Source organism: Dama dama, chromosome 8, assembly GCF_033118175.1.
Source record: "Dama dama isolate Ldn47 chromosome 8, ASM3311817v1, whole genome shotgun sequence".
NCBI classification, from domain to species: domain Eukaryota; kingdom Metazoa; phylum Chordata; class Mammalia; order Artiodactyla; family Cervidae; genus Dama; species Dama dama.
The window spans coordinates 43,130,816-43,155,331 of NC_083688.1; the positions used below are offsets into that span (position 1 = coordinate 43,130,816).

At 38.0% G+C, this 24,516-nt stretch overlaps 1 protein-coding gene across 1 annotated transcript in view; it reads left to right on the forward strand.

Annotated features, from left to right (window-relative positions):
- The first annotated feature begins 381 nt into the window (after positions 1-381).
- Positions 382-24,516, forward strand: part of ICA1L (islet cell autoantigen 1 like) — a 38,843-nt gene continuing 14,708 nt past the window's right edge. The window contains exons 1-9 of the mRNA XM_061148991.1: positions 382-543; positions 3,354-3,426; positions 7,324-7,447; positions 8,620-8,818; positions 11,716-11,841; positions 13,226-13,324; positions 14,520-14,605; positions 16,469-16,512; positions 23,284-23,358. Of these exons, the coding sequence (XP_061004974.1) occupies positions 382-543; positions 3,354-3,426; positions 7,324-7,447; positions 8,620-8,818; positions 11,716-11,841; positions 13,226-13,324; positions 14,520-14,605; positions 16,469-16,512; positions 23,284-23,358 (988 nt within the window). The remainder of the gene's footprint in view (positions 544-3,353; positions 3,427-7,323; positions 7,448-8,619; positions 8,819-11,715; positions 11,842-13,225; positions 13,325-14,519; positions 14,606-16,468; positions 16,513-23,283; positions 23,359-24,516) is intronic.

Sequence of the window (24,516 nt, forward strand, 5' to 3'; positions counted from 1 at the left end):
AGCAGGATGCAGGGATGTGTGTATAAGTTCACTTGTCAGTATTTTTACAAAAGCAAAAATTAGAAACTAAGAAGTGTCTTCAAGTAGACACTTGGTTAAACAAAAAATTATTTCCAGTCATTATTGGGAAATCATAATAGGTTGATCATTTTGTTACCTAATTACTGTGTCATTAATCTCTCTGCCTGTTATTTATGCAAGTTATAATTAAAGTATAAATTTAGACTGTACACAGTAAATGTCAGCATGTTTAGCTGTTAGCATTAACACTTTGTTTAGTTTCTGTTGCAGTTTTTCAACTAAATATTGGCTGAATAGATACTTATTATTGAAAATACGTTCAAAGAAATTTGATTTTAGTCTGTTTCTTGTAGTCACTCCATGGATTTTTTTGGGCAGCACAGACCAGAAGATAACCAGTCAGTAGTTAGTAGAATGCAGAAGAAATACTGGAAAACCAAACAGGTCTTCATCAAAGCAACCGGAAAGAAGGAGGATGAGCATGTGGTGGCGTCTGATGCTGAACTGGATGCTAAACTTGAGGTAAGTTCTTACAAGGATTCCGTGTACCGCATATAACTTGTTACTATTTGGGACTACTAGGGGGACTATGAGAAGCTCTCACACTGACCTGGATACGTGCAGAATTTGATAATAGAATAGTTGTATCCATTTGTCGATCAGATCTTCTGGATAAGCAAGCCATAGTTCTCATGAATCGTGCGTTGGCAGAGCTGGAGTTCATATTAGGTAAATCATGAACTAGGTAATTTCTCTGGCACTAGTGTAATACTTTCTGTGCTATGTAAGTGAATTAATTATGTTCCTAACTGGGACCATATACTCATTATGTATCGTGTCATTAGTATTTTGTACTACTTTTATGTGAAGTCTGTACCTCACTGACATAGTGATAATTAGAAATTAACTGAAATCAAATAGTGAGTGAGAATTTTACAATTTGGTGTTTTTGTTTCTCTTATTAAGGATGGAGTTAATTGAAGTATGTCATAATGCATTTTTGGCTGTTTTTTATTTTAAATAAAAGGAATAATTACCATGAAACAACTTTAAACCTATATGTGTCTTATACTTTTAAGTAATCAAGCTAATTAGAAGAAAGGTCTCATGTATATTAATGCAGTCTGAATTTAATGAAGATTTGCTTATTCCATGTGTATATCCTAATATAGGTAACCTTTTACAAACATTTCTAGCCAGGGGCTCTGTTATGCCTGAAATATAATGATTTGTTGGGATTCTTAAAAATATAGGTCTAATAAAATAGGTCTTAATTTACTAAGTAATTTTTTCTATAAAAATAAACTTTGATCACTGCCATAACAAATATGAAAATAAAAATCATTTCTATTTAACCAGATTTTACTATTTGTGTTAAAAAGTATTCTCCTTAGGATTGCGTGACAAATTGTGAAAAAAAAATGAAGGGACTTTATTATAAGTAGTATGTTTTAGCACTAAGGGAACTCTTCACTGTCCCTGCATATATTCCCACAGAAGTAGATTTTTTTTGTTGTTTCATATTGATAGGTAATTTGTAGGTGACATTTTGTATTCAGTGTTATTTTTGTCCATTAGAGAATTATTTGGAATCAGCCAAGAACTTTCTCCCACAATTGTATTATCTTTTTTAAGAATGAGAAATATTTTCAAGTATACATACGCATCAAGGATGTACTTAGATTATCATGTTGTACACTTTAAATATATTACAATTTTATACCTCACTAAAACAGAAAAATATTTTTGTTGTGAAAATGAAAAGCAATAGTATATATACCTTTCAAGGACCCATGGGGAAGAAAATCAACCGTAATTGCTTCATCATAGTGTTAATGGAACTATCATTTTTGTATTCTTTTCTAATCTCCTTCTACATGGATTTAAGCAGCTTTGGCTTCCCTGCTGGCTCAGACGGTAAAGAATCTTCCTGTGATTCAGGAGACCCAAGTTTGATCCCTGGGTTGGGAAGATCCCCTAGAGAAGGAAATGGCAACCCCACCCCAGTATTCTTGCCTGGAGAATCCCATGGACAGAGGAGCCTGGCGGCTACAGTCTGTGGGGTTGCAAAGAGTCGGGCACGACTGAGCGAGTAACACACACACAATACATAAACCAAGTGCAGCTCAAACACACTTAAACTTATGTGGAAAGTTGATGGTTGCTCCTGCATTTAGAATTTAGTGTCTGTTATCAGTCTTCCTTTGGCCTGATCAAACGTCAAAATAAAAGCAAAAGTACTATAGAGATGGGCTTCCCTGGTGGCTCAGTCGGTAAACAATCCACCTACATTGCAGGAGACCCCTGCTCTGTTGGATTCCTGGGTCAGGAAGATCCCCTGGAGAAGGGATAGGCTACCCACTCCAGTATTCTTGGGCTCCCCTGGTGGATCAGCTGGTAAAGAATACACCTGCATTGGGGGAGACCTGGGTTCGATCCCTGGGCTGGGAAGATCCCCTGAAGAAGGGAAAGGCTACCTACTCCAGTATTCTGGCCTGGAGAATTCCCTGGACTGTATAGTCCATGGGGTTGCAGCGTCAGACACGACTGAGCAACTTTCACTTTCTCTGGTGGCTCAGTCAGTAAAGAATTCGCCTACAGTGCGAGAGACCTGGGTTCGATTCCTGGGTCGAGAAGATCCCCTGGAGGAGGGCATGGCAACCCACTCCAGTATTCTTGCCTGGAGAATCCATGCACAGAGGAGCCTGGCCGGCTGTAGTCCACAGGGTCACAAAGAGTTGGACACGACTGAGCAACTAAGTTTGAAATGGGAGTCTATTAGATATTTTATTTTTTTGTTAGCTATTGGCAGCAGTGGTAATGAAGGGATTAATATTCATGGAAAATTCTAAACAAAAATAATCTGAAAGTAATTTATTTTTGTTGTTATAACACATTATTTAATTTTTATGGTAAATTCATTGACCTATTTTGCTTAGACCAATATTGGAGAAAAGCCAGACTCTGAGTTATTTAATATTTTCTAAAACTATCTATACTCTTTTCATCTGTGGTAGATGGTATTTAATGTACATCTTAAAAATTAGAGTTACCTTTTTGCTTTTTAGGTAGTTTGGAGCTGAGGGGAGGACAAACTCCACAGTCATAAATTTTTATTAGCCTCCATGTATTTATCATCATTTTTTCCAACTCTAATGGGAGGAAGCTAGGTGTGCTTTCTACATCTGAAATAAAACCAAAACTGAAGTATATCACAGTCAAGGAAAATAGACAATACCTATAAGAAAATGTTTTGCTTTTGAAGTGTTTTTTTATATTTTGTATTTGTTTATGGTTCTTTAAACTGTCCTAATAAAATTTATATTTCAAAGGTTTTTCACTCCATTCAAGAGACATGTACTGAACTTCTGAAGATAGTTGAGAAATATCAGCTAAGACTCAATGGTATGAAATCATAGATATCTATCCACCAACAATTCCTGCTTAAAATAAATATTCATTTGCATTTTTGAAGATAAAAGATTTAATGTAAAAATAGTAATTTACTGAACTATTTTGGGATCGTTTCTTATGACAAAAATGAATATTTACAGTGATCTACTCTGAAATCCCCCAGCATGCTCAATTCATCAAATCCTCTGACACAGGTTGATTTTGCTGAGTTTAGTTTTCCTTCCCAGTCTTAAGTGGATTTTTTTCCATCATTTAAAAGCTCTCTTTCTCAACCCCTACTTGCTCTAGCAGTTCCCCTTCATTTCTCTGCTGCTTTCACAGGAAATTTTGACATAATTATCTGTACACACACTCTCTATTCCTTCTCCTCCTCCTTCTCGTCTACTCACCCTGGTCAGGTTTTCATCCCCATCACTCCACGAAATCGCTCTTGTCATAGTCATAAAGAACTTAATTCTGGACCAATTCTCAGTCACTGTCACATTATTTAACACAGTTGATTATTCCCTCCTCCTTGAGACACTCTACTCTCTTCACTTGGCTTCCAGGTACCAACATTCCTGGATTTCTTCCTAATGGTCATTCCTCCTCAGTATCCTGGGACTGCTGGAATCTCTTCTTTTCTTCATCTCGTTTGGTTAGAACTCAATCTTTGAATCTCTCCTCCTGCCTTATCTGCATACCTAATCCTCTTTAGGTATTTGGTCAAGTGTCATCTTATTAGTGAGTCCTTCTCTGACTCCCATATCTGAAATGAAACATACTCCTCTTTCTCATCAATCTCTGCCTACTTAACAATAGCACTTAATGGTATTCAACATTCTGTACGTTTTATCTATTGTTTTTCTTACTACCGCTAGAATATGCTCTCCTTAAGGATAGAAATCTGTGTGTTTACTTCTGTATCTCCTAGCCTCGAAACATGGTCTAGCATATAGTCCATATGCAGTACATATTTGCTCAATGAATGATTTCTTTGTGCAGCAATGTAAATTAGTCTCAAAAGTTTATAATCAAAGTTCATATATTGTCCCAGTAAGGCAAGAAATCCATTATAGCATGGTAATTTTGTTAGTGCCTGCCATGTGTAAAACTATGTATTTTTCCCCAGGAAACAGTTTGAGAAACAACTTTCTGTAATAAAATAAGAGACAAAGAATAGCATGTAATTGAATTCAGGATTGTGATGCAGACATGCCTCTGAATTCTCTTGGAGTAAAAAATAACTGTATTAGAGAGATTGGTAAAGGCAGCTACTTAGATGGGAACGGAAGTAAAACTCAGAGTTTGTAGAATATGTGGGGAAAAAAGGAAGTTGGAGTCAAGGGAATAAAGTTGAAGGGTGAGAACAGTCTGCATGACAGAAGAGTTTGTAATGGAGAATAATAGGGTGATATACAAGCAAAGGAAGGTTCCAGTCGGATTGCTAAGGACTTTAAATATTTTACCAAGCAGTAAAATGGACCAAGGGAGTCATTGAATCAGCAGTCATTGGACCAAGGGAGTTCTGTGATAGAAATGGAAATGTAAAGAAACACTGACCGGTTTGTACATCCTGCATTTTGTCCTGGAATCACCAGATCATTTACCATGCTGGAGGAGCATTTCAGGGAAGCCTGAAGACAGGGAAGCCTGGTCTGCTAAAGTCCATGGAGTCACAAAGAGTCAGACACGACTGAGTGACTGAACAACAATAAAGAGAAAGTATATGATAAAATCTATATACGTACATCTCTTTATCCTGAAATGTTCCAGTTCAGTTCAGTCACTCAGTCGTGTCCGACTCTTTGCGACCTCATGGACTATAGCACACCCGGCTTCCCTGTCCTTCACCATCTCCCAGAGCTTGCTGAAACTCACATGCATTGAGTTGGTGATGCCATCCAACCATTTCATCCTCTGTCATCCCCTTCTCCTGCCTTCAATCTTTCCCAGCGTCAGGGTGTTTTTTAATGAGTCAGCTCTTCGCGTCAGGTGGCCAAAGTACTGGAGCTTCAGCATCAGTCTTTCCAATGAATATTCAGAACTGATTTCCTTTACGATGGACTGGTTTGATCTCCTTGTAGTCCAAGGGACTCTCAAGAATCTTCTCCAACACCACAGTCAAAAGCATCAATCCTTTGGCGCTCAGCCTTCTTTATGGTCCAACTCTCACATCCATACATGACTACTGGAAAAACCATAGCTTTGACTAGACAGATCTTTGTTAGCAAAATAATGTCTCTGCTTTTTAATATGCTGTCTAGGTTTATCATAGCTTTCTCTTTAGTATTGTATATAACTGTGTGATTTCTTGAAGACTATTTGGTTAATAGATCTTCTGTCAAGACTAACGTCAGACAATTCATAGATTCTTCCAGCACTGTAAACCTTTATGAGAATCTCTTGACTGGGGAAGGACACATAGGAGTAGGGTCTCGGTGGGTTTTGGCCTCAGGTCTCAACACCATATCAGCGCAGACTCAGCTTCATCTCCTTCCCTTTCTTCAGTGATAAGGATGAGGCTCAATTATGGTTAATGTTCAGTTGCTATTTGATAAGGAGGTAGTCCATGTTCTGTGAGGCTTTTCTGGATCATCATCTACAAATTAATATTTTTTTCTAGTAGTTTTCATTGAGGTATATTTTATGAAGTTCTGATTCAGAGGAAATGTGTAACCAGTACATCTCTGAAGTAATCAGAATATTAACAAGATTTATCTGACTCAGTCCACTCTTGATTAGGCAAACTGTTCATAAAACAGCACATTTTTTTTCAAAGACGAGACTACAGAATGTGTAGACACCCTTTCCCAAACACCTCTGTGCCCTCCTGGGGGCTTCCTTGTAGGCCCTACCAGTGGAAGGACTAGTGAGGGGGCAGCTAGCAAGTGAGAAGGCCCGAGTTCCCCTGATGCTTCAGAGGGACTAACGGGGCTTCCCTTTCAGTTTGTAACTTCAGTTTTTCCATCGGTAAACTAGAGTGAAATGAGGCCTGACATTTGTCCTGTTTTTCCCTTTAAGCTCACAGTTTGGACACTTTATGGGCTCCCCTCACTTGTTGGTCTTACTGTGATGAAAAGTCATCTTCCACTAGATCAGTACTTCTAAAACTTGGTGGTGAAGGGTCATCGTTTCACTTTCCATCTGTTGTCAGCTGACACTTTTGAAAATACAATAAAAATTTTTAGAAAAACCAAATTAAAGAAGACATGCACAAATAAAAAGCATACTTTTTGGTGATTAGAGTCAACAGATATAAGATAGTCAAACAGGTAAAAAGCTTCTTAATGGTATCTTACTTTGAGTGTTTGTCACAAGCTGGTAGCAAATGACCCACAGACCAGACCTTTGGACCAGCCTGGCACTGGTCCACAGACCACACTTGGAGTAGTATTGCACTAAAAGTGACAATTTTAGGGTTTTAGCAGCAAAATTGTGGGACACTTGTGAATCTGTGATACTGAGCATAGACGATGAAGCCAGGATGGGAGACAAGAATAAAAACAGGAAACCAAATACTTTATCAGTGCCAATGATCCTAATATGCATCTCTGCACATTTGAGAATGTGTCATCTGTGGTTTTGTTTTATCATTTTGGATTTTTTTTTTTTTTTTTTGACTAAAGGTCAGTCTCTCCCAAAGTGAGGTCTGTGGAGTCACTGATCAAAACCATCTGGAATTCTTGTTTAAAAAAAAAAAAAAGGCAGATCCTCAGACCTGTAAAATCAGTGTCTCTGGAAACAGAGCCCATGAATTTACATTGTAAAAACAAGTCTCTGTCCTCCTGCCCCCGAGTAATTGTCAAGTATAGAGAATTATTGCTGTGAGAATGTTAGTTGTGTATGTGTGTGTTTTAAACAAATGATGAAATGAAACAATGAACTATACTGTAATTTTTCCCCTAGTTATATCGGAGGAAGAAAACGAACTAGGGCTCTTTTTAAAGTTCCAAGCAGAACGGGATACAACGCAGGCTGGCAAAATGATGGATGCCACTGGCAAGGCACTCTGTTCTTCAGCCAAGCAAAGGTTTATCATGGTTTTGCATCATCTTTAACTTTATAGTCAGTATGACAGTTTTGATGTATGTAGCTAAATTTGAATATTTGTAAAGGTTTCTCTTGTTTCCAATGGAAGGTTAAAAGAGAAGAATTGTATATTGCAGTATATAATTGTTTTGATGCCTAACTCTTACTTATTTTGTACTTAAAATCACTACTTAAAATTTTATATTCATAGGTTGCTTAATTCCTGGAAATAGTCTTTAGGCCTGTATTTAAATTTCTTAAGTGCCTTAGTGAAATAGAGGCACACAATGGCTAAAGTTTAAATATGTGTGTATATATATATTTTTTCACTTTTTGGATACTGTACCATCTATGAGTACATTGGAATTTATCTTTTTAAGCAGAGGAAATATTTTCTTCTTAATTATATACTTTACATTTATTATTTTATAACTTTTTAGCATAAAGATACTTGTTACAAAGAATCCCCTGCAATTACTAAATTCAGCCAACATATTTCCTTTTTCTAAAGAAAAGTAAAAACAGGCTTTCTCAGACCTGTAAATGGCATTGCATAACTTAAGTGGCTTTATGCTGAAACACCACATGAGTGCAGAAGTCCATCTTTAAGGGGATGACCGAGAGACATGAAATATAAGTCCCTCCATTCACTAAGTCAGAGTCAGACGCAGACAGAGAAACTGGGTTTGACTTATGTTTCTTAAATCCTTTTTTTTTTTTCTCTTGTTCTCATCCTCAGATGCTATGGATTTTGTCCTCATTAACTCATCTAGCATTTTACCTACTTTTCTAACACCCAGATTTTCCTTCAATTTTTCAAAAAACCCCAGCTTTCTGCTTATAGGAATATGCTTTATAAATATAGGATCTCATTTACTCATGAAATTCTTTTCTAAATGGCAGATTTACTTGGCAGATAATTTATGCATGCTAAACATCCCAAGATGTTGCAAAAATGATGTATTTCCTAAAATAAGAAAAAGGAGAAATATAAACATACCTTTGTTAACAATTCAAAGTTAGCTGTATGATCCTTATTGCTTTCTAATTTTCTTAGGCATCTTAATAATTTCCCGTTTATAGACTCATCTTGAGAGCAAATGCTGCTTTATGGTTGTCTTTAGTTTGCTTGTGGGATGTACAGTCCTCTGATTTTTACCTCTCTGTCACTAGATTGGCTCTGTATACTCCCCTGTCTCGCCTTCAGCAAGAAGTAGCAACATTCAGCCAAAGGGCAGTATCTGATACCTTGACGACAATTAATCGGATGGAGCAGGCACGCACAGAATACAGAGGAGCCCTGCTGTGGATGAAAGACGTATCCCAAGAACTGGACCCAGACACCTTAAAACAAGTGGAAAAGTTCCGAAAAGTATGAAAATACATCCTTTTTATTTATTTTCTTGAACCTCTACAGAATAACTTAATTTTCTTGAACCTCTACAGAATAACTTAATCAAGAGCATAAAATATCAGACTAGTTTTGGAAAATGTGTTATATTACAAATTCTTAAGTTGCTTGGAAATCGCCAGTTGAAGTAAATGCAAAAGGTTGTCACACACTTTTTTTTTCCCCCTACCATTTGGCATAATAGATATAACTGCCTTTCAAATATTGTTTACCTGGGCTTTCAGGAGTGGTTTGCAGGAGGAAAATCATTCATTAAGTAGGGAAAGTACTTGAGTAAAAACTCATGTAAAATGATTATTAATTATAAGTGAAGGTTACCAAATTTTTCATTCTGCCACAATACATAAGTTTGACCACAAACTTTTAAAGCAACTATATGTGTGAACATATTAGTTCAGTCACTCAGTCGTGTCCGACTCTTTGCGACCACATGGACTGCAGCACACCAGGCTTCCCTGTCCATCACCAACTCCCAGAGCTTGCTCAAACTCATGTCCATCACATTAGTGATGCCATCCAACCATCTCATCCTCTGTCATCCCCTTCTGCTTCTGCCTTCAATCTTTCCCAGCATGAGGGTCTTTTCAATGAGTCATTTCTTCACATCAGGTGGCCAAAGGATTGGAGTTTCAGCTTCAGCATCAGCCCTTCCAATGAACATTCAGGACTGACTTCCTTTAGGATGGATTGGTTGGATCGCCTTGCAGTCCAAGGGACTCTCCAGAGTCTTCTCCAACACCCCAGTTCAAAAGCATTAATTCTTCAGCACTCAGCTTTCTTTATAGTCCAACTCTCACATCCATATGTGACTACTGGAAAAGCCATAGCTTTGAGTAGACAGACCTTTGTTGGCAAAGTAATGTCTCTGCTTTTTAATATGGGTCTAGGTTGGTCATAGCTTTTCTGCCAAGGAGCAAGCGTCTTTTAATTTCCTGGCTGTAGTCACCATCTGCAGTGATTTTGGAGCCCAAGAAAATCTCTGTTTCCATTGTTTCCCCATCTATTTGCCATGAAGTGATGGGACTGGATGCCATGATCTTAGTTTTCTGAATGTTGATCTTTAAGCCAACTTTTTCACTCTCCTCTTTAACTTTCATTAAGGGGCTCTTTAGTTGTTCTTCGCTTTCTGCCATAAGGGTGGTGTCATCTGTGTATCTGAGGTTCTTGATTATTTCTCCCGGCAATCTTGATTCCAGCTTGTGCTTCATCCAGCCTGGCATTTCATATGATGTACTCTGCATATAAGTTAAATAAGCTAAATAATCTACTTATTATAAATTGTATCCCCTGAATTTACCATACATGAATAGTAAAATTCACTCACTCTGGGACTTCCCTGGTGGTCCAGGGGCTAAGTCTCCATGCTCTCCATGCAAGGGGCCTGGGTTCCATCCCTGGTCAGGGAACTAGATCCCACATGCCGCTACTAAGAGTTTGCATGCTGCATGCCTGAACTAAATGATCACTCATGCCATGACTAAGACCTGGTGCAGCCAAATAAATATTTTTTAAAAATGTACTCACTCCATTTTATAAATATTTAAAGTAGCTGTAATAATTCATACTTATATTTAATATAGATGGACTCTTTCTACTAACTGTTACAAGTGCTTTGCCTCATTGATTTCTCCAAGAGACATGGGCAGTAGGTGGACACGTGGCCTCAGGCAACCTGTCATTCTGTCCCCTTTGTAATCCTTGACAGATGCGATCCCAGGGAGCGCTGCATAGCACTGTGAGTGTACTGGGGTCACTGAATTGTACAGTTTTAAATGGTTAAGTGCACGTTATGTGAATTTCACTTCAATTAAACAAACAAAGAGTAGGACCCACACCTCCCATCTAGACCCAAACAGTCCTGCACACTGCGTTCCCGGGCCCTGTGCAGCCACACCTCATACTTACTGTCTGTGCTTCAGGAAGGGATGTGCTCTCCCCCATTCCTTCCCTTTCTGCAGACACCCCCTCTTACGTAGAACTTGTCTTTCCTTTTCCCGGGTCTAGCAGGCTTTCCTCGGGGTCTTAGCATGGTCCACTCATCCGTTCATTGTCTTCCTGTCCCAGTTCAGACATCATGCATTGAGCTCACCAATGGCTTTGCTGACCATCTTACCAAAAGTTGTCACTCAGTTCTGTTTCATGCATATGCTATCTTTGTGACTTGAGATCATCTTATTTATTTATTTACTTCCTTTTTTTCCTGTGCCCCCTCACTCAGGGATGGTGGCGAAGAACATTGTTCACCACAGTATCCCTGTTCCTTGAGCAGTGCCTGGCACATAGCATATAGCTTTTAAGTATTCATTGAATGAATGAATGAGTACATTTAAAGTTGAGTATTCACATGACTTACTGACAAATGACTCACCTTATGTGTAAGAAATATAAGCCTGTATTTAAGTTCAGAAATACATCTGTATGATTCAGAACTATTATTAACGCTTTACCACACTTTAACTGGGCCCCCTTTCCATTTATTCTTCTACTCTTTCTTAGCTAAATATTATCTATCAGTAGTTTTGGATGTTTCTTTTTACTTGGAATCTGTTTTTTCTTCTTAGCTATATACTTTTTTTTCTGTCTTTGATCACATAGTTTCTCGGCATAAAGATACCTGGTGGAAAGAATCTCCCTCAGTTACCAAAAATAGCCAAAATCTTTTCAGACGAGATCAGGCGCGTTCAGGATGGTATGGCTGTAGACCCAAAATCTTTTCAATGAATCATGAAATACTAATTCAGGGAAGGAGAATCTTCTTTGTTACAATTTCATGTGTCTGAAAACATGTATCATGAAGCTGTGTGGTACATTTATTTCTATATTAGAAGTATTAATAAGTTACGTTTTCGTGGTTGCAGGTACAGACTCAAGTGAGAAATAGCAAAACTTCTTTTGACAAGTTAAAGATGGATGTTTGTCAGAAAGTGGATTTACTTGGAGCTAGTCGCTGCAATATGTTGTCTCACTCACTCGCTACCTACCAGGTACCCACCTCCATCGTCAGCATGTCCTTGCAGTAAAACAATGAGTGGTGAGATTCCTTTTTAAAAGTTGTCTAAAGGGTGCAAAAAAATTGTATAATTTATCAGATTCCTTTGATTTTGTCAAACTTGACTTACTAAGGTTATGACATTCAGAATCATAGAATACTAGACTGGAAAAGACCTTAGTGATTACCTACTCCCATGACTTCACGTTATTCCCTTTGATGTCCTAGAAAGGAGAGACAGACAGGCATTTTGGAGCTTGAGAGGAGTCAGGATTCAAGGCCTCTTAGCCCGGTTCATTCAGAGATGCTCCACTTTGAACTAGTTTTACACACAATTTCATTTGAAACAGAGATGCTGTGACCCAAAAGTTTAACACTTTTCTATCATTGGTGGATGAGGAAAGTGAAAATTAAATGAGACTTAAAGGAAATGGTAGTGTTGGGCTTAAAAACTTAGGTTTTCTAAGTCTTAGGTTCAGTTCTGCCAAATCCCCATTCCATCCCACTGTAATCTCAGAAGTCTCATTTGTGCTTACTTTATTCCAAGTCACACATGAATAGCATACAATAAGTAAGTTAGATATTAACAGGTAACAGTTACTGATTTTTATCAGTCAGTTGCAAAATAGAATAAACTTTTGCATAGGAGAATAGTAATAAACTAAAGGAGATGGCATTCAATGCTGTTTTTAAGGAATCTACCTAATTCAGTTCAATTCTGTGGAATTTAAGAATCAAGACAAGTGACACTTGAGAATCAAAGTACATGGTAATCTGTGTAGCATACACCGGAAACTCTGCAGCTGTTAGCCCAGCTCTCCTTTGTCCTTCCCACTCACCCACTCACTTTGAACGGGAGCCTTGAAGCAGTGAGGAAAATGTTCAGTTACTTGAGTTAGCTTGATAACACATTTTTTTTTGACAAGTCTTTCTTGAACCCTAAATGAAAGTCCAAATTTAATGGTACAAATTATTTCACTCCAATTAATAAAGGCTTGCACAGGCTTACCAGCATAAAAGTTTACACATATAGCTCTGATGCAAATATGGTATTTTGGTGCTTTGACCATTTTCCTCCTGGATTCCTCGGAAGGCGTTCTACTCTGCCAGCTTCATTCTCTTGGCTGCAGTACTCCCTGGCCGGCTCCGGGTGTGCGTCAGTACTGTATGCACACAGGGGACGTTTCACGCAGACACAGTGCCGGCCCTGTGCAGAGGTACTGTCTGCAGAGCTTCCTGGTTCCCCAGACCTGGAAGTGGATTGTAGACCCTGCTTCTTGTTACTTGACAACAACTATTTGTCTACGACAGTGAGGAAAAGTAGCCCTGAAAAGAGGAGAGGAAGCAGGACTGTAGTGTCGCCTTTTCTTTCTCTGCAGAGAACACTGCTTGGATTCTGGGAGAAAACAGCTCGAATGATGTCCCAGGTTCACGGGCCCTGTGTAGGCCTTCATCCATATGACTTTGTAGCTCTCAAGGTACCTTCCTTTCAGTGCTCTTTTCTTAGATATATGACACTTCATCTGGATGATAACTTTGAGACTGCTTTTTGCTAAGCCTAATTTCAAAATTACAAAACACTGGGAATCATTTTTCCATACTCTTTCAGCCAATCATTTTTATGAAGTTCCCAGATTCCAAATGCTACCAGCAGCACTAGACAAATACGTGGACACACTACTGGTGGGCTCATGATATTAGTAGATTGGGGGAGAGGGGAATAAAAGAAAAAGTGAAAGGAAAATTAAAATGCAAAAAGAGAAGGTAATGGAAAGAGGAACAGGTGATGGAAAGCGGTCATGTGTTTTCAAATATGACCACATTACCTACCTGACAATTTTAGGAGTTAGTCTTGTTGCTTTCCTTTTACACTTAGGTCATAGATGTGATCCATGGTACCATTATGCCAGTTTTGGCCATTATGTATGTGTGATTGCTGCTGAGGCGTACCGAATTAGATCAGCTCTTTCCATAACACCTACATGTGAAACATACTCTTCCTGTCAACTTTCTGTGTGCGTGGCTTATCCAGCTGAGATGCACCGTGTTAATCATCTCTTCCGTTCTAGTTGGCTACGTTTCAGTTCCTTTGAACTAATCATTCTGCTTTATTTTCAGTAGAGCTTGAAAATGTTAAGTTTGCCTAAGCTGGATGTGATGTTTGTGATGGGTTCATATCCTATAACCGTATGTTACTGGGGCTTGGTGTAGATTTTTAAGTCAGGTCCTGACATAGCATCTTCCAATCTGATAGATTTGGGGGTTATTGTTGTTGTTGTATGTGTGTTTTGGCTTTTTACTTTTCTATGTTAATGTTTTACTGGATAACATACTGTGTATTTAGGCAACTTTCATATCCAATTTCAGCTCAGACTTGAAGTTGAAAATCTTTAGCGTGACAGTGCTGGCTAGCAACAGAGTGAGGTCTTCTGTGGCATATCTTGGCGTGGTGGGCCCTGTGACGAGTCCACAGTGTATGTCGTGGCCACGGCCAGCCAGGATACAAAGGACACAAGACTCGGCTCAAATTATATCAGCACACGTCTCCCACTCTTCACTGCGGAGCTCTTCCTGTTTTATATTGTTCTTTAGAATTTTTATTCTCATTTTTGTTTGCACAAAGAGAGAAAAAGATTCCTTCCACCTACTTAACACTAAATTTCTTATGCTTAGCAACTACAAGACTCTCCAATGACGCTTACTGAAGACCACAGGGAGGGACAAAGAGAAGACAGTTCTCTCCCTGAAAACCTCAGTAGGTAAGCAGACAGAAGTTACAGATCGTGCTGGGAAGTTCTGGATACCATTGTATTATGTCTTTGGAAAGAGTTGTTTCTTCTCTGGTTTACCAAATACTGAATACTTCTATGTCATTTTTCCAGCTAACGTTAGACATTTGCTCTGAAACTTACCCCCTAACCCCAGTTTCGGAGGCAAAGTTGGTGATAGGAGTATAGAATAATTGGGTGATAACCCCAAATTATTTAGTGCAGGAGACTGGGTCTTGTACTCAGAGCCTGTCTCTAGTGAGTCCCAGAAGGGACAGCTTGAAAAATAAAGAGATAGGTGTTGGTAGCTACGAGATGGAAGCTGGTGACAGTTTATCTCCCAGACAACATCATCGAGGGGACTGGGATTGGTTCCTAGAGATGGAGGCCCTTCTGTGCTCATCCTTCATGTCACCTGTTTCCCGTTAGTTACATGTTACCTTTGTTTTCCTTGCAGACCCGCCACTTGTCATTTTAACTAGATTGCACTGAGTGTAATGATGAACCCAGAAATAGGCCCAAACAATGACAACACTGTATTGTTGAGTGAAAGGTGATCTGAAATATAGGCATTTCACCCTTTTCTCTAGGGGGATCTCCAAACAAATTTTTTTTTTACCACCTTGGATATACAGATGTTTTAGAATATAGATTAAGTAATCAAATGTATAGATATAAATTAAATATATTAACTTAGTTACATATATTGAGACTTTAAATTGTACATTGTTTATTAATTTAGTAACTGTATTTGTTATCACATTTTATGAAAGTTTTATTCAGAATCTTCTCCTGAATCTTCAGCATTATGAAAGCTACCTTTCAGGTTAACTAACAGGTTCCAAAGTAACTCACCCTCTCTTCTGTCCAAAATGTTTAAAACACAATCTATGTATACCATCATTGAAAATTTCATTCCATATCAAACTATTTGTTCTGTAGGTTTATTTCTGTGGTATTTGCAAATAAACACTGTATTGCTTTTAAGTGTCTTTAAAGGCTTGTTTTACAAAAACCCAACACTAGAGTTGTGAGTTTATGCCGCAAGAATAATGAAAAATGGTTCTCGGGACTTTTCTGGCGATCCAGTGGCTAAGACTCTGTGCTTCCAATGCAGGGTGCGTGAGTTCCATCCCCGGTCTGGGAACTAAGATCCCACATGCTGCTCGGTACAGCCAAAAAAAAAAAAAAGATAAAACTTTCTTTATCTCATTTTTTTACATTATTATAGCAGATAGATAATAACACTTTCCAAAATTAGTTTTGGTCGAGAATCTTTTAGCCAAATGTGCCTTATTTTGTAAACATCAAATTCTTGTTCAAAATAGAGTACTGCATTTTTTCTACAGTTGTTCATTCCCTGTAGTTCCAAAGTACTCTTTTTTTTTAATCTCTTTTTTAAAATTTTTAATTTTTTAAACAGTAAGTCTTTGTTGGTTATCTGTTTTAAATACAGCAGTGTGTATGCGTCAACCCCAACCTCCCAATACTTTACTTGCCAAGAATTCTTGAGCAAAAACCTTTTAATGCTTGGAAACTAAACTTCCTACTTGATGGCTTTGCTGACGGATGCTCTGTGTGTGTAGTATTTCACACAGCGCTCAGCATGCTGGACGTGGTACCTGGTGCTTCAGTCAACACTCAGTATGTGTGCATTTAAAGAATAAGAGGTGAAAGGCTACTTTTACAGTCTATGTAGCTCTAGAGAAGATTTGTCTCGCATTTTAGGAGATCTGCCAGACAACTGCCTCCTCAGTTAAAAAAAACTCTGTTAAGCCATACAGAACTGTTTGTAGAGTATGATTTCCCAATGTATTTTAACCAAAATGTTTCCATTTTTCTGTTTTATTTTAGGTTAGTTTTGTCAGATGAGGAAGTGAACCTGGGAAGTGAACCAGGTAAGATGGTAGATTCGTTAAAATGTGAAATGATCACATACAAACGTGAAAACAGTTTGTTGCAGCCTTTTCAGAGAGATTGTATTAATATCCATTTAATTAAAAAATGTTAAGTCGCTTTATGTACAAATACTTGTGAGTGCTCATTTCCCCCCAGTTATTGAGTTGTAATTGACATGTAACACTAAGTTTAAGGTGTACAATTGGGTGATTTGGTACTTGTATGTATTGCAAAATGATTTTCACCATTAGACTAGTTAACACATCCATCACCTCACATAGTTACTATATTTAATTTGGGATGTGGTGCTGGGCTCGGAGGCTCCCCAGGGTCACTTTTAGGGCATTCTGGTCTGGTGGGCCCAGGGCCACGCTCCCCTGTTGGGGGGTGCTGCTCACCTGCTTCCCTGCCTGGGCAGGTGGTAGGATTTGCTCTGCAGCCGCCCAGGGCCTCAGTCCAGGCTTCCTGCTCGGGTGGAGCCGGAGGCTCTGCTTGGCAACGAGTTAGCTTTCAGGCAATCATAATTAGAGTGTCCAGTTATCTTCTTTAGGGAATTCTGGCCTTCTTTAAGACAGTTGCTTTTAGAGTAGATATTCATTTCACAGGGCAGTATGATTGTTTCAAAATTATTCTCATATTTAAATTTGTTATTTTTAAATAAATATAAATTATATGTACAATCAATGTATATATGAATTACTGTAGCTTTGGAAACAGAAAAATCTGGATTCGAAGGCTAATTTTTTTTAAAAAATGAGTCATTTATGCCTTTTTCATATTTCTCTTCTGAAAAATGACTCATACACTCCTACCTGACAGGAGGCTAGATATATTTATAAACTATGTAGCACATAGTAGGTGTCCAATATTTTTTAAGCATACACATAAATATAGACCATACTGATAAAAGAAACTAAGAACTATAATAGTCATGAGCTCATATATCTAACATACCATCAAACATATGTTCCAAATATCTGATTGTGCATACATAATCCTGTAGCCAATTAGAGAATATTTTTTAATATTGTTGTAGTTTCAACATCCACTTATAGAATAATTTTATCTTTTAAAGCCTGCTGTATCAGTGGTTATGTCCCCTTTTTGTTGAAGTATAGTTGATGTATTATTATATGTTACAGATATACAGCAGAGTGATCACACCTTTTAAAGGTTATGCTCCATTTATAGATATTGTTGGCTATATTCCCTGTGTTATACTACTATATAATATCCTTCTGGCTTATTTTATACATAACAGCTTGTGTCTTTTCGTCTCTTCTCCCTAAGTTGCCCTTCCCACTTCCTTCTCCCCATTGGTAGCCACTACTTTGTTTTCTATATCTGCGAGTCTGTTTCCTTTTCGTTACATTCACTAGTCTATTCTGTTTTGCAGAGTCCACATATAAATTATATGCAGCATTTGTTTTTTTCTGTCTGACTTATTTCACTTAGTATAATGCCACTCAAGTCCATCCATATGGCAAAAATAAACTCAGAATGATTAAAGACATAAATGTAAGGCTAGAAACCATGAAACTCCTAGAAAACCTATGTAGAACATTCTTTGACATAAATAGCAAAATTTTCTTTTGGATCTTTCTCCTAAATCGAAGGAGATAAAAGCAAAAATTAAAAAAATAAATAAATAAAATAAAATAAATAAATAAATAAATAAATAAAAATAAAAAATAATTTAAAAAATTTAAAAAAGCAAAAATAAGTGGGACCTAATTAAATTTAAAAGTTTTTGCACACACAGCAAAGGAAACCATTGACAAAATCAAAAGACAACCTGTGGAATGGGACAAAAATTGGCAAATGAAATGACCTATGAGAAATTATTATCCAAAATATATAAACAGCTCATACAACTCAAGATCAAAAAGACAACATGATTAAAAAATGGGCAGACGACCTGAACATACATCTTTCCAAAGAAGACATACAGATAAATGCCCAACTGGAACATGAAAATATGTTCAACATCATTAATCATCAGAGAAATGCAAATTAAAACTATAATGAGGGACTTCCCTGGTGATCCAGTGTCTAAGACTTTGTGCTCCCAATGCAGGGGGCCAGGTTTCAATACTGGGTCAGGGAACTATATCCCACATGCAACAACTAAAGATTCCATGTGCTGCAGTGAAGATTGACAATCCTGTGTGCACCAGCTAAGGCCTTGAAACAGCCAAATAACTGTTTAAAAATAGATAAAACTATAATGAGATATCATCTCACACCTGTCAGAATGGCTGTCACCACAAGTTCAGTTCAATTCAGTCGCTCAGTCATGCCCGACTCTTTGCGACCCCATGAACTGCAGCACGCCAGGCCTCCCTGTCCATCACCAACTCCTGGAGTTTACCCAAACCCATGTCCATTGAGTCGGTGATGCCATCCAACCATCTCATCCTCTGTTGTCCCCTTCTTCTCCTGCCCCCAATCCCTCCCAGCATCAGGGTCTTTTCCAATGAGTTAGCTCTTCACATCAGGTGGCCAAACAATTAGAGTTTCAGCTTCAGCATCAGTCCTTTCAATGAACACCCAGGACTGATCTCCTTTAGGATGGACTGGTTGGATCTCCTTGCAGTCCAAAGGACTCAAGAGTCTTCTCCAACACCACAGTTCAAAAGCATCAATTCTTCAGCGCTCAGCTTTCTTCACTGTCCAACTCTCACATCCATACATGACCACTGGGAAAAACCACAGCCTTGACTAGACAGACCTTTGTTGACAAAGTAATGTCTCTGCTTTTCAATATGCTGTCTAGGTTGGTCATAACTTTCCTTCCAAGGAGTAAGCATCTTTTAATTTCATGGCTGCAATCACCATCTGCAGTGATTTTGGAGCCCAGAAAAATAAAGTCAGCCACTGTTTCCACTGTTTTCCCATCTATTTGCCATGACATGATGGGACCGGATGCCATGATCTTAGTTTTCTGAATGTTGAGCTTTAAGCCAACTTTTTCACTCTCCTCTTTAACTTTCATCAAGAACCTCTTTAATTCTTCTTCACTTTCTGCCATAAGGGTGGTGTCATCTGTATATCTGAGGTTATTGATATTTCTCCCGGCAATCTTGATTCCAGCTTATGCTTCCTCCAGCCCAGCGTTTCTCATGATGTACTCTGCATATAAGTTAAATAAGCAGGGTGACAATATACAGCCTTGACCTACTCCTTGTCGTATTTGGAATCAGTCTATTGTTTCATGTCCAGTTCTAACTGTTGCTTCCTGACCTGCATACAGGTTTCTAAAGAGGCAGGCCAGGTGGTCTGGTATTCTCATCTCTTTCAGAATTTTCCACAGTTTATTGTGATCCACATGGTCAAAGGTTTTGGTGTAGTCAATAAAGCAGAAATAGATGTTTTTCTGGAACTCTCCTACTTTTTCAGTGATCCAGCAGATGTTGGCAATTTGATCTCTGGTTCCTCTGCCTTTTCTAAAACCAGCTTGAACATCTGGAAGTTCACGGTTCACATATAGCTGAATCCTGGCTTGGAGAATTTTGAGCATTACTTTACTAGCGTGTGAGATGAGTGCAATTGTGCGATAGTTTGAGCATTCTTTGGCACTGCCTTTCTTTGGGATTGGAATGAAAATTGACCTTTTCCAGTCCTGTGGCCACTGCTGAATTTTCCAAATTTGCTGGCATATTGAATGCAGTATTTTCACAGCATCATCGTGTAGGATTTGAAATAGCTCAACTGGATTTCCATCACCTCCACTAGCTTTTTCGTAGTGATGCTTTCTAAGGCCCACTTGAGTTCACATTCCAGGATGTGTGGCTCTAGGTGAGTGATCACACCACTGTGATTATCTGGGTTGTGAAGAACTTTTTTGTACAGTTCTTCTGTGTATTCTTGCCACCTCTTCTTAATATCTTCTGCTTCTGTTAGGTCCTTAGCATTTATGTCCTTTATTGAGCCTATCTTTGCATGAAATGTTCCCTTGGTATAAGACTACAAATAATAAATACCTGTGAAAAGGTGTAGAAAAGGGAACCTTCTTACACTGCCGGTGGGAATTTAAATTGGTGCAGGCCCTATGGCAACCAGTATAGAGGTTTCTCAAAAACTAAAAATAAAATTACCATATGAGCAAGCAATTCCACTCATGGGTGTATATATCCGTAAAAGATCCCCAAAACAGTAATTGGAAAAGATACATGTATCCCATTTTTCATAGCAATAAGTGTCCATCAACAGATGAAAATAGATAAAGAATATGTGGTATGCATATAGGAGTACTACTCAGTCATAAAATAGAATGAAAATTTGCTATTTCCAACAACATGGATGAACTAAGTGAAATAGGTCAGAGAAAGACAAATACTATATAATGTCACTTATATGAGGAGTCTAAAAAATAAACTATTGAACATAACAACAACAGAAAACCCAGCATTACTGATAGAGAGGAAACTCGTGGTTACTGTCAGGGACAAGGACGGGAGGAGGGACAAAATAAACTACAAGGATATATTGTACACGACAGGGAATATGGTCAATATTTGATAATAATTATAAGTGGAGCATAACTTAAAAATTGCAAATCACTTTTGATATATACTTATTATACTGAGGTATAATTGACATATAACATTATGTTAGTTTCAGGTGTACAACATGATTTGCTATAGGTATGTATTGCAAAATGATCACCACAATAAGTCTAGTTAATATCCATCTTCATACACAGTTACCGTTTTTTTCTTGTGATGAAAAGTTTTAAGATTTACTCTCTTAGCAGCTTTCAAATATGCAGTATTTGAAAGTATTACTAACTGTATAAGCTGGGCTTAGAAAAGGCAGAGGAACAAGAGACCAAATTTCCAACATTCACTGCATCATAGAGACAGCAAGGGAATTCCAGCAAAACATCTACTTCTGCCTCATTGACTATGCAAATGCCTTTGACTGTCTGGATCTTAACAAACTGTGGAAAATTCTTAAAGAGATGGGAATACCAGACTACCTTCCTTTTCTCTGAGAAACCTGTATGCAGGTCAAGAAGCAACAGTTAGAACTGGACATGGAATAAAGGACTGGTTCAGAATTGGGAAAGGAGTACATCAAGGCTGTTTATTGTCACCCTGCTTATTTAACTTATATGCAGCGTACATCATGTAAAATGCCAGGCTGGATGCAGCACAAGCTGGAATCAAAACTGCCAGGAGAAACATCAACAACCTCAGATATATAAATTATTCCACTCTAATGGCAGAAAGTGAAGAGGAACTAAAAAGCCTCTTGATGGGGGTGAAGGAGAAGAGTGAAAAAGGTGGCTTAAAACTCAACATCAGAAAACTAAGATTATGGCATCCAGTCTGATCACTTCATGGCAAATAGAAAGGGGAAAAGGGGAAGCAGTGACAGATTTTCTTTTCTTGGGCTCCAAAATCACTGCACACAGTGATTGCAGCCTTGAAATTAAAAGATGCTTGCTACTTGTGAGGACAGCTGTGACAGACCTAGACAGCATATTAAAAAGCAAAGACATCCCTTTGCTGACAAAGATCCATATTGTTAAAGCTATAGTTTTTCCAGTAGTCACATACACATGTGAGAGCTGGACCATAAAGAAGGCAACCACCAAAGAACTGATGCTTTCTAACTGTGGTGCTGGAGAAGACTCTTGATTGAGAGTCCCTTGTATTGCAAGATCAAACCAGTCAATCCTAAAGGAAATAAATCCTGAATGTTCATTGGAAGGACTGGTGCTGAAACTGAAGCTCCAATACTTTGGCCACCTGATGCAAAGAGCCAACTCATTGGAGAAGACTCGTGCTGGGAATGATTGAATACAAAAGAAGAGGGTGGCAGAGGATGAGATGGTTAGAGATAGCATCACCGGCTCAATGGACATGAATCTGAGCAAACTTAGGGAGATAGTGAAGGACAGGGAAACCTGACCTGCTGCAGTCCTTGGAGTTGCGAAGAGCCTGACAGTTAGCAACTGAACAATAGTAACAAAGTACTAACTATAATCAACATTCTCTATGTTACATCCCCATGACTTACTCATTTTATAATTGATAGTTTGTACTTTTTAACTTCCTTCACTCATTGTGCCCCCACCTCAGCCTTTGGCAACCACCCCTGTTCTCTAAATCTATGAGCTTAGCTATCATTTGTTCTTTACACACCACATATAAGTGTGATGGTACAGTATGTGTCTTCGTCTGACCCATTTCACTTAGCATAATGCCCTCAACGTCCATCCATGTTGTCATAAATGTTAAGAGTGTATTCTTTTTATGGCTGAATAATGTTCCATTGCGTATGTGAACCACATTTTCTTTTTTCACCCATTGATGGACACTTAGTTTCTTTCAGTGTCTTGGCTATTGTAAATAATGCTGCAGTGAATATGGGGGTGCATGTATCTTTTTGAAATAGTGTTTTTATTTTTATTTTTTGGATAAGTACTCAGAAGTGGCATTGTTGGGTCATATGGTAGTTCTATTTTTAGCTTTTTTGAGGCACTTCCATATTGTTCTCCATAGCCACTGTGTGAATTACATGGAATGTGAAAACTTTTAAGAGGGCATGGATAGGACAGAGGACCTGAATATTTGTGGGTATTATAAAATTGTTATACATATGTAATCTTTATCTATAATCTTTACATTTTTATATATATGGATTATAATCTGATTTGGTCAGTTGAACAGTTGGGTTTAAATTATTATAAACTACTATAGTAAATAAGCATGCCAAATTTTCTCTTCTTCAACTTAATTTTTCATGTGCTTTTGTTTCAGCAACTGAAGATCACAAGGAAAAACATTCTCGAATCAAAGAATTTGTAGCACCTCAGTTTTCTGACTCTGAAAATGGTATAATTTCACAATATATGTGGATAATTTATTATTTAGAATTCTTTAGTTTTTGTTTACATGAGCATCTGATAGGTCTTTACACAGGAATGCGGTCCTGCACTTTTACGTCATAGCATGTCACAGTGGAAATTAAATCCTCGTTTATTCCGTGTGTCTCGGCCCTGCGGCATGTGTCTGTAGCTGTGAGGACGCGCAGGACTGCTGTTTATCTCACTGTCTCGTGCCTCCACCACCTACCCGTGTAGGCACTCCGTGAACACTGCCTTGAACATTTCTTCCAAGCAGTTATGTTGCATACGTTTTCTTCCAGTTTGTCATTTGTCTTTTGACTTTTCTTATAGTTGTTTCTTGCCATGAAAAAAATTTTAAACATGTTATATAGTCAAATTTATTAATTATTAAAATTATTGATTTTATTTTATTTATTTTAATAATAATAAAATAATATATTTTATTATTTATTATTAATTTTATTTTATCGGATCTGGATTTATGTCCTATGCAAAGCCCAGGTTAGAGGAATTCGTTTATGCTTTCTGCTAGTATTTATATAGTTTTTTTTTTTTACCTTTAGATCTCCAATTCATTTGAAGTTTATTCACACATATGGTGTTGGAACAATGGATTGAATGTTATATTTTTCCAAATATCTATCCTTTATTTTTTTTAATGCCATCTTGCCTCAGTAATTTGAGATTAACTTCCACTCATATACTAGATTTCTATACGTATTTGAGTCTATTTCTGGACTTTCTTTATAGCTTATAGATGTGTCAATGCACCATTGCCACATTTTTTATTTAAAGACTTACTTATCTATTTTTGGCTGCATCCAGGCTTTCTCTAGTGGTGGCAGGAGGGGGCGACTCTTCATTGCAGTGTCCAGGCTTCGATTGCAGTGGTTTCTCTTGTCGCAGCACACAGGCTTATTGGCTCTGTGGTATCTGGGGTCTTCCGGAACCAGGGATCAAACCCCTGTATTGGGAGGCAGAGTCTTAGCCACTTGATCACCAGAGAAACCCACGTAGTTTTAATTATACAAAGTTATCTTGTGTGTTTTTGTATCTGGTGGGACTAGTATCTTCATCTTCATTGTTTTCTTAACTATTCTTGGGTGTTTACTTCTCAATATGAATTTTTTTAACCAAATTGTCT